Raw genomic sequence first — 11,098 nt, forward strand, 5'->3', positions numbered from 1 at the left:
TAAATGTTGAATCCAATTAATGTAGACCCTAGAGACGTCCCATCTGTGTTAGATTTCATTGTATCCCTTTACTGCACAATCTGAATCCCAATTAGCTATGAAATAAGTTGAAACTGGCACAAATAAATGGTACCCTCCATTCTTTATTCCGCACTCCATAGAGCAGATATTTTGCTTTTGATGTATGACTTAACATATTCTTTTTTTTTTTTTACATCAACATCCATGCATGAACAGTGTGGCATCTGGGTATCATTCATTTTGATACAAATAACAATAATGATATTAATATTATTTGTTATGTTAATCAAGCTTTTGTGATTTTAGTATTGATACACATATTTGTATTAAGATATCATCCATCAATATTTAATTGTTTCATGTTTCAATATGCCATTCTAATGCCAATCACAATATTAGCTGAACATATATATAATACCATCTTTCAACCTCTGGTCTTCCCATCTAGTTATTATTTTTATTCTATTATATTAAAATGTGTATACTAATAACCCCCCTATTTTTTGTTTCTAAGACAGTTCCTTTCTATCCATCCTCTCTTGCCTGTTTTAATACTTCAATTTTTATTCATTTTTTGGCTTGCCTCCCGTATACCTCTCTTGGATCTTTGTCTATCTAGTTTAAATATTTCTCCCATCTCTTCCATCTTATACTGCCAGATACCTCCAATGTATCTACCCAAGCCCCTACCTTTCTTTCAAAAGTATCTTCCTGCTTATCTGATTTCATTTTTAAGTCTCTTAAGATATTTTTTCCTTGATTTATTTCATCAGTCATTATTATCTTTATTATCCTTTCATTCTTCTCTTCTTGTTTTATTTGCTGATTTTTCTGTTCTATCTTTTCCTCCATTCTTTCTGTTGCCTTTTCCTTTCCCTGGACACTTTGATCTTTGTTCATTATTTCTTGTGAAACATTTTCTATTTTCCGATCTATACCATGTATCAGATCCCTTAACTCCCTGTGTTTTTTTGTCATAGTATCATTAATATTTGTGACATCAATGCCATCTCTTATAAAAGTCCACTCATTTCCCCCTGAAAAAGCATCTCGTCTTATTTTAATAAATCCTACTCTTTCTCAATAGTCCAAAAACCATATATTCAGTCCCATATAATCATTGTTCTTTATATACCAGGATTTATCAGTCAGTTCCTTTTAGACAGTCCAGGATTCTTGCTCTCACAGTTGAACCTCCAGTAGTCATAAGGTAGATAAAAATAGAACAGTAGATATCACCTGTCCTCCAAATATTGTTTAATTCTCTTATCAAATTTTTCCCAGACTTGTAGAGTATGGTACATTTTCCATTCGTCAGTAGGTGACGCTCCCCACTTAAGTTTCAGTATCTCCAGTCTGACATGTATTTGACCAAATTTATAAAAGTAAAATCAAATATTTAAGTAAATAGTTCCAGCATTTTAAGATGCCTTTCCCAAGCCAGCACCTATCCAGTTTAAAACTCAAATTTTCTGTGTTTTAAAAGTTTTTTACTTTTCTCTCCTTAGTTCCTTTCTTCTGGGTCAGGGATTTTTCTCTAGGTAGTTATTCACAGCTTTAACAAATACATCTAAGAGTCTCTTTTCCTGGTTTTTTTCCTTTTAGATTTAGGTTGTAGGTAAAAAAAGAATAATCTCACCCAGTTCCAATCACTGTTCATTCTACACCACTCCTACACTTTCTTGTTACCTCGGCTGTCCCAGCTTCATAGCAGCCATAATGGCTGCCTCTTCTTCTCGTCATGGATAAGAGGGAAAAAGGAGGCCTAGGTAGTCCTCCACGACCTGCAGGGCGCCCTTCTTTTTCTTCACCACATCTACAAGGTAGCTTTGGCTCCTTTTGGAGCCCTCCAATGGTGAGAATTCAGCGCGGGAGCACGGAGTCCCGCTCCTCGTGTCTGATCTTGCAACGTCAGCCGGAAGTCCGATTTAACATATTCTTGTAATTGAGATTCTTTGAGAAAAAGAGGAGGGGTACCAATACTTTTGGCCATGTCTATACCTGAATATACAGTAGAAACAATATATCAAGTTGGATAAGAAAATATTTGCCATATTTCTCTTCTCCACCAAAAGCTATGTACAGATAGTCCTCGATTTATGACCAGAATTGAGGCCAAAATTAATGTTGCTAAGCGAAACATTTGTTAAGTGAGTTTTGTCCCATTTTATGATCTTTCTTGCCACAGTTGTTAAGTGAATTACTGCAGCTGTTAAGATAACACAGTTGTTAAGTGAATCTGGCTTCCTCATTGACTTTGATTGTCAGAAGTTTGCAAAAGGAGAGCACATGACCCTAGGACACTGCAACCATCATAAATATGAGTCAGTTGCCAAGCATCTGAATTTTGATCACATGACCATGGGGATGCTGCAATGGTCATAAGTATGAAAAATGGTCATAAGTCACTTTTTTCAGTGTCCCTGTAATATCAAACGGTCACTAAAAAAATGGTTGTAAGTTAAAGGCTACCAGTACCATTTAAAATTTCACATGGAATAAAGGAGACGCTGTTTATTTTTAACTTCACAAGATGCATTTCTAAATACTTCTAAATTATTAAAGCTATCTAGATCCTATTTTGTCACTATGTAATTGAAAGGATGTATTGAAAAAGTATGTGCTTTATAAATACAATTCCAATAGCAGTTCTGCTGCTACTGATGGGAAGGTAGAGAATTAATATTTACTTACTAGGTTTTGTAAATTACTCCAATCTGGAGACTTGGAATGGTATTAAACAGATTTTAAAAAATCAAGCACCACTGAGAAGAAAAAAATCTCCCCAAGTGAATGCCACAAAACCTTAAGGTTAATAAAAAAATAAAGCTGATTTGACTGCCTTAAGAAAGGCTGGCAGAAAGGCTGCTGTGCAACCCTCCAAAGCTAGAGACTTTGAAAGCATGGACTATAGGTGTCTTGGCCACAACCAAAAACACCTACTGTCTGTTCCACTGTAGCTTTGCATGGGGAGAACTCTCAGAAGGCCCTGTTGAAATGTTCTTGCTAGATGCCCACCTCTGATTACAATGCTTAAGAAAGTCATTGTTTTAATTAGCCATAATAAATAACACATGAAGATCTGCAGTTCTGCCTTTAGGCTCTTGCTGCTTTCATCAAAATGATCAAGAGGGTCTTTTTTGAATAATGAAACTCTACCCTTTTGCGAATTTGCGTGACATTATAACACACATAACAAGTAGCAAGGCTTGTGTCATAACACAATTTGCATCACTCACTACCCCACTCTGCAGATGCCCCTCAACAACTCTGACTCTGCCTATACTGCTGTTTTTCATTGTTACGGTAGTCCATAGATACCTCTGCCTCTAAAATCAGCAAGCACTGCTCAAAAAGAATCAGAAATAATGCACGAAGAGCCCTTACATTTCTTATGAAGATCCAACAAATAGGGAAACCCCTTTGAAAAACATAATGCTATAAAGGTATCCTCTAAAATTAGGCACACTTTTTGTACACAAATCCAGAAATCTCCAGATCCAATAAGACCACAACCGTAGCCCAGTATATTTGAACAGCATAATTGTAACAGAAAATGTTGCTTTCTCCTGACCTTTGTGTGATGAAATGTTCTGTTTGGTTGTTTCATCATCCTGATACTTTGTATTAAATTACAGCAAACTTTGGTTAATGGAAACTGGCCATTGTTGTGTCTCTAATAAAACAACAAAAAGAAAGGACATAAGTACGCAAAAAATAATGCAGATGAAAAACATTGCTAGTTTAAGAGATAACATAAGCCTGAAAGTTACATACTTGAGTCAACCAATAAAAGTTGAGATCAGAAAGGTCTATGAAGCTTTCAAATCTATGCAAGTGAGCCACTACTGATTTGTTCAAATGAAAACTACATACATACATACATACATACATACATACATACATACATATATATATATATACACACACACACACACACACATACTGAAAAAACAAAGAAACCCCTCAGTCCTGTCAAACCACTATAGGCTCTCAGAAACATTACCTTTTACCTTGTTACTCAAAATTATGTTATCTGCACCTCCAACAGACTATAATTCTCATTTTTTTAATTCAAGCCTCTCTAACTTCTATATTTCATCTTATTCCTATTAATACCCTAATTTATCCTTTCCTAACCCCTGTAAAACATACTTTTGTTTGATGCAATACTGTCACAAGGTGCAGTTGTTTAGCTTATAACAAAGAACAATGTTCTGCATAGCACAGCAGATAAAACTGGTCTTCAGGAATGATAAAGGGAAATACAGTAAATCAAATTATTCAGCAGATTAAAGCTACAGAAAGCACTTCTTTCAACATTCCCACAAAATTCCCACAAAATACAGTACATTGATAAAGTTCTCATTCTTTCAGCTATACCTGTAAAAATACATTATCCAGCAATTTCCATGGAGAATTCTGCCCCATTATGGTTGAATTCCTACCTGGAGAGAAGCATGGAGCAACCTGCCCCACTGCTGTTGAGCTAATGTTGTTTGTATCAATCTGTTGCATAATGCAATCCAATGAGGTTCTCTAGTACAGTGTATCTAGAAAAAGAAAATAAAAGAGAATGTATATCAATGGTCACTCATTTGGAAAAAAAATTAAATTCAATATAGCGTACAGCTTAATATAAAATATAAATGTACTGGTCTTCTAAAGATTCTGGATTTCCTGAGCATACTTCAACCATATAAATTTTCAACATATTCAATTACAGTTCAAAGTGTCAAATTATTACGCAGATTTGTATTCTAGTAACTTTTCAGTGTATGGTTATATTTTTAGTTTGGGTGGGGTTGGGTATGCATTCACCTCATGAATCTCAAGAAAAAAAATCATCTTTTCAATGGAATACTGTAGGATGCGTTGATGCATGACAGTAATGATATATTCTCTACTAATATCTAGTTATATTAAGTAGAGATATACATGTATTCTACTGTAGTACTGATATGTGCCTAAATCATCCTGGAATATCCTGTCAACAAATTATACCCTAAAAGGAACACTAATTATACGACCATAGTAGTTTTATAAAATTATAAATTATTCAATAGGTTTTCAATAGATGTATAACACTTGCTAGATGAAGAACATTTCTAATTTCTATTGTAGAAATGCCACCAAACTTGTGGCTATTATCTGTATACTATAATGTATTATATTTTATAGTGCAATGAAACAATTAACTTGGCGGGAAACTACTGCATTATGAGAAAATTAAAATGAAGTATGATACTAGTATAATTAAAATGCTATATTGCATTAATAGTGATAATCAAAACAACCCCCCCACACACACAACATACAGCTTAGATATAAAAGCATCTTTAAGGATTCAGTATCAATTGCAACCAGCTACAGCTTGAGCCAGAATATCTCACAATATAAAGCTAAACATGGTTATAATTGCAGCAATAAGATAAACAGTCACAGTACTGAATATGAAAAGACTCACTTCCATTAACTGCAGTATTAGGAAAAGTATAAAGAAGTATTTGGATACAAGAGATATTAACTGAGGCAATTATAACTGGATCTAAATGATTTAGTTTAGTAAAATTGTTATTTGCCTCTAGACTATGTAAGACACATCTCACTCATTAATAGATATTTAAACTACATATACTGTGATATACCTGCCTTGCAAAATGTTCATATTTCTTTCAACCTTTTAATGTTTATAGTTGCTATAAGAAAGTCCAAGGAAGAAACAACCTAGAACTAAGTGGAAATTTCCTGACAGTTAGAACAATTAATCGGTGGAGCAACTTGCCTCCAGAAGTTCTGAGTGCTCCAACACTGGAAGTTTTTAAGAAGAGATTGGACAACCACTTGTCTGAAATGGTATAGGGTTTCCTGCCCTAGTAGAGGGTTGGACTAGAAGACCCCCAAGCTGCCTTCCAATTCTGTTATTCTATTATATATGCTGGCACTATTGAGCAACTAACAGGCAAACAGGAAAACCAACACAAAAATGGTTACAGGAACGCACAGACATAAAAAGAGTAATGGGAGTGCCAAACGAACGCAGAATTAACCATCTCCATTGACATTTCCAAGCAAAAGTGATCAATGCTCATCGTACGATAGAGGTATAGAATCAAGTGGGTTAATTATTATGACAATGTTCAGCTCAAAAGCTCTGCATTTAGAAGGTGTGTGGGGATGGATTTCTTTAGCCTACCAAATGTCTATGGAGATTCTCAGTCATCCAGGTCATGGTTGCCCCAAAGGTGCTTTTTCAAGAGGCAACTGAACTTTTTGGGTCTTCTTTGAAGACATTTCGCTTCTCATCCAAGAAGCTTCTTCACTGGATGGTGGGGAATGGAAGAATTTATACTCCTTGCAGACAGCGAGTCCAGGTGGCCTTAACTTCCAGGTGGCCTTAACAACTCTCTAAAAAGAATGCAAATGACCAGCTGTCTGCAAGGAGTATAAATCCTTCCATTCCCCCCACCATCTAGTCAGAAGTGAAGAAGCTTCTTGGATGAGAAGCGAAATGTCTTCAAAGAAAAAGTCCAAAGTCCTCTTGAAAAAGCACCTTTGGGTTTAACCTACCAACTGAACCTCATGCAGGTTATGAACTCGTCCTCCTCTGCCAAGGTTATTTCATAGCCACAGGACTCCCACGGAGACCCCACAGTTCTGGGAAAGTCCAGTTGCCTCTTGAAAAAACACCTTGTTCTGGATGATTGAGAATCTCCATAGACCAGTGTTTCTCAACCTTGGAAGCTTGAAGATGGGTGGACTTCAACTCCCAGAATCCCCCAGCCAGCAGTGTTTCTCAACCTTGGAAGCTTGAAGATGGGTGGACTTCAACTCCCAGAATCCCCCAGCCAGCAGTGTTTCTCAACCTTGGAAGGTTGAAGATGAATGGACGTTCATTCCCAGAATCCCCCAGCCAGCAGTGTTTCTCAACCTTGGAAGCTTGAAGATGGGTGGACTTCAACTCCCAGAATCCCCCAGCCAGCAGTGTTTCTCAACCTTGGAAACTTGAAGATGAGTGGACTTTCATTCCCAGAATCCCCCAGCCAGCAGTGTTTCTCAACCTTGGAAGCTTGAAGATGGGTGGACTTCAACTCCCAGAATCCCCCAGCCAGCAGTGTTTCTCAACCTTGGAAGCTTGAAGATGGGTGGACTTCAACTCCCAGAATCCCCCAGCCAGCAGTATTTCTCAACCTTGGAAGCTTGAAGATGAGTGGACTTTCATTCCCAGAATCCCCCAGCCAGCAGTGTTTCTCAACCTTGAAAGCTTGAAGATGGGTGGACTTCAACTCCCAGAATCCCCCAGCCAGCAGGGTTTCTCAACCTTGGAAGCTTGAAGATGAGTGGACTTTCATTCCCAGAATCCCCCAGCCAGCAGGGTTTCTCAACCTTGGAAGCTTGAAGATGAGTGGACTTTCATTCCCAGAATCCCGCAGCCAGCAGTGTTTCTCAACCTTGAAAGCTTGAAGATGGGTGGACTTCAACTCCCAGAATCCCCCAGCCAGCAGGGTTTCTCAACCTTGGAAGCTTGAAGATGAGTGGACTTTCATTCCCAGAATCCCCCAGCCAGCAGTGTTTCTCAACCTTGAAAGCTTGAAGATGGGTGGACTTCAACTCCCAGAATCCCCCAGCCAGCAGTGTTTCTCAACCTTGGAAGGTTGAAGATGAGTGGACTTTCATTCCCAGAATCCCCCAGCCAGCAGTGTTTCTCAACCTTGGAAGCTTGAAGATGAGTGGACTTTCATTCCCAGAATCCCCCAGCCAGCAGTGTTTCTCAACCTTGGAAGCTTGAAGATGGGTGGACTTCAACTCCCAGAATCCCCCAGCCAGCAGGGTTTCTCAACCTTGGAAGCTTGAAGATGAGTGGACTTTCATTCCCAGAATCCCCCAGCCAGCAGTGTTTCTCAACCTTGGAAGCTTGAAGATGGGTGGACTTCAACTCCCAGAATCCCCCAGCCAGCAGGGTTTCTCAACCTTGGAAGCTTGAAGATGAGTGGACTTTCATTCCCAGAATCCCCCAGCCAGCAGGGTTTCTCAACCTTGGAAGCTTGAAGATGAGTGGACTTTCATTCCCAGAATCCCGCAGCCAGCAGTGTTTCTCAACCTTGAAAGCTTGAAGATGGGTGGACTTCAACTCCCAGAATCCCCCAGCCAGCAGGGTTTCTCAACCTTGGAAGCTTGAAGATGAGTGGACTTTCATTCCCAGAATCCCCCAGCCAGCAGTGTTTCTCAACCTTGAAAGCTTGAAGATGGGTGGACTTCAACTCCCAGAATCCCCCAGCCAGCAGTGTTTCTCAACCTTGGAAGGTTGAAGATGAGTGGACTTTCATTCCCAGAATCCCCCAGCCAGCAGTGTTTCTCAACCTTGGAAGCTTGAAGATGAGTGGACTTTCATTCCCAGAATCCCCCAGCCAGCAGTGTTTCTCAACCTTGGAAGCTTGAAGATGGGTGGACTTCAACTCCCAGAATCCCCCAGCCAGCAGTGTTTCTCAACCTTGGAAGCTTGAAGATGAGTGGACTTTCATTCCCAGAATCCCCCAGCCAGCAGTGTTTCTCAACCTTGAAAGCTTGAAGATGGGTGGACTTCAACTCCCAGAATCCCCCAGCCAGCAGGGTTTCTCAACCTTGGAAGCTTGAAGATGAGTGGACTTTCATTCCCAGAATCCCCCAGCCAGCAGGGTTTCTCAACCTTGGAAGCTTGAAGATGAGTGGACTTTCATTCCCAGAATCCCCCAGCCAGCAGTGTTTCTCAACCTTGGAAGCTTGAAGATGAGTGGACTTTCATTCCCAGAATCCCCCAGCCAGCAGTGTTTCTCAACCTTGGAAGCTTGAAGATGGGTGGACTTCAACTCCCAGAATCCCCCAGCCAGCAGTGTTTCTCAACCTTGGAAGCTTGAAGATGAGTGGACTTTCATTCCCAGAATCCCCCAGCCAGCAGTGTTTCTCAACCTTGAAAGCTTGAAGATGAGTGGACTTCAACTCCCAGAATCCCCCAGCCAGCAGGGTTTCTCAACCTTGGAAGCTTGAAGATGAGTGGACTTTCATTCCCAGAATCCCCCAGCCAGCAGGGTTTCTCAACCTTGGAAGCTTGAAGATGAGTGGACTTTCATTCCCAGAATCCCCCAGCCAGCAGTGTTTCTCAACCTTGAAAGCTTGAAGATGGGTGGACTTCAACTCCCAGAATCCCCCAGCCAGCAGGGTTTCTCAACCTTGGAAGCTTGAAGATGAGTGGACTTTCATTCCCAGAATCCCCCAGCCAGCAGTGTTTCTCAACCTTGGAAGCTTGAAGATGGGTGGACTTCAACTCCCAGAATCCCCCAGCCAGCAGTGTTTCTCAACCTTGGAAGCTTGAAGATGGGTGGACTTCAACTCCCAGAATCCCCCAGCCAGCAGTGTTTCTCAACCTTGGAAGCTTGAAGATGGGTGGACTTCAACTCCCAGAATCCCCCAGCCAGCAGTGTTTCTCAACCTTGGAAGCTTGAAGATGGGTGGACTTCAACTCCCAGAATCCCCCAGCCAGCAGTGTTTCTCAACCTTGGAAGCTTGAAGATGAGTGGACTTTCATTCCCAGAATCCCCCAGCCAGCAGTGTTTCTCAACCTTGGAAGCTTGAAGATGGGTGGACTTCAACTCCCAGAATCCCCCAGCCAGCCCTGCTGGCTGGGGGATTCTGGGAGTTGAAGTCCACCCATCTTCAAGCTATCAAGGTTGAGAAACACTGCCATAGACATTCAGGGGAACCTACTTAGGCAGGCAGCCTCCTTCTTTCCTACTTGCAGCTGAACACCCTGCACTATGCTGACTCTGTAAACCGCATAGAGAAGGCTGTAAAAACACCATGAAGCGGTATATATAAGTCTTAAGTGCTACCGTATTGCTATTGCTACGTCCATTCATACATCAAGGTTCGCTCTTGACCGAGCAACGAAAGCAAAACAGACCCCCTCAGGCAACTCCCCTCACCCCTCCCGTGGGAAGCCTCCAAACACCGCACCACCCGTTCCTCAGGAGCAGCGCCCCGGCTCGTTTTAGGAAAGACACTCCACACAAAACAGGTCACGCACCCCCGACTCACCACGACTTTCACCAGCGCCGCCATCTCCCTGGTGGGACGCGTTTCCGTTTCCGCGGAACGTCCCAAGTTCTTCCGTTTCTTCGCCGCTGCCGGGCAAAAGGGAGGAGAAGAAGAAGAAGAAGAAGAAGAAGAAGAAGGCGCGTTCTCTGCTGGGATCGTGGATAATGGCGCGAGCGAAGCGCGTTTCCCACGGAGATGCTTCTAGAACGGCTGCCTTCGGCCGAGCCCTGAGGGGAGCTGAGCTAACAATCGCCGCCTTCTCCTCAGCCTCCTGGAGGCCCTCGAAGCGAGGAAGAGCGTTCTAAGCCAGTGTGTCTCAACCTTGGAAGCTTGAAGATGGGTGGACTTCAACTCCCAGAATCCCCCAGCCAGCGCTGCTGGCTGGGGGATTCTGGGAGTTGAAGTCCACCCATCTTCAAGCTTCCAAGGTTGAGACACACTGTTCTAAGCGCGCCTTAATGTTCCTCCCTCGGGTCCTATCCGTAGCGCCCTTACATAAGCTTGCCGATGCCAGCGGATGTAAATCGTGCCGCCACTCGCGATCGTGGGGAAACTGGAGGAGAGAGACGTGGGAGGGAAAAGGGGGGTATTCTGAGGTGCCTTGTGCCATGTGCTGCTCTGGCTTGAAGCCTCCAGGAGCAGAAGAGGCAAAAAAAGATTCCTGAAAAAATACCCTCCATAGATATTCCTGAAAGAATGTGCAGAATACAGGTAGTCCTCGACTTGCAACAGTTTATTGATTGATTGATTGATTGATTGATTGGTTCGATTTATATGCCACCCTTCTCTGGAGACTCAGGGCGGCTTACAATGCGTTAAGCAATAGCCTTCATACTTTTGTATATACCTGCTTAGTAGGGCTTTCGCTCCCCCTCCCAGCGGTGTTCTTTTTTATACAAAGTCAGCTTATTGGCCCCACAATCCGGGTCCTCATTTTACCTACCTCAAAAGGATGGAAGGCTGAGTCAACCTTGAGCCTGGTGAGATTTGAACTTGCAGTAATTGC

The 11,098-nt window shown here is 41.8% G+C and overlaps 1 protein-coding gene across 1 annotated transcript in view; it reads right to left on the minus strand.

The window, feature by feature from the left end:
• The window catches only part of UQCC1 (ubiquinol-cytochrome c reductase complex assembly factor 1), a 32,182-nt gene extending 22,049 nt beyond the window's left edge, over nt 1-10,133 (minus strand). The window contains exons 1-3 of the mRNA XM_070939925.1: nt 10,093-10,133; nt 4,470-4,574; nt 3,596-3,697 (exon numbers count right to left, since the gene is read on the minus strand). Of these exons, the coding sequence (XP_070796026.1) occupies nt 3,596-3,697; nt 4,470-4,574; nt 10,093-10,116 (231 nt within the window). The 5' untranslated portion in view covers nt 10,117-10,133. The remainder of the gene's footprint in view (nt 1-3,595; nt 3,698-4,469; nt 4,575-10,092) is intronic.
• Between the last annotated feature and the right edge of the window lie 965 nt (nt 10,134-11,098).

Source organism: Pituophis catenifer, unplaced genomic scaffold, assembly GCF_029215685.1.
Source record: "Pituophis catenifer annectens isolate HBS135680 unplaced genomic scaffold, rPitCat1.0.hap2 SCAF_3, whole genome shotgun sequence".
Classification (NCBI taxonomy): Eukaryota; Metazoa; Chordata; class Lepidosauria; order Squamata; family Colubridae; genus Pituophis; species Pituophis catenifer.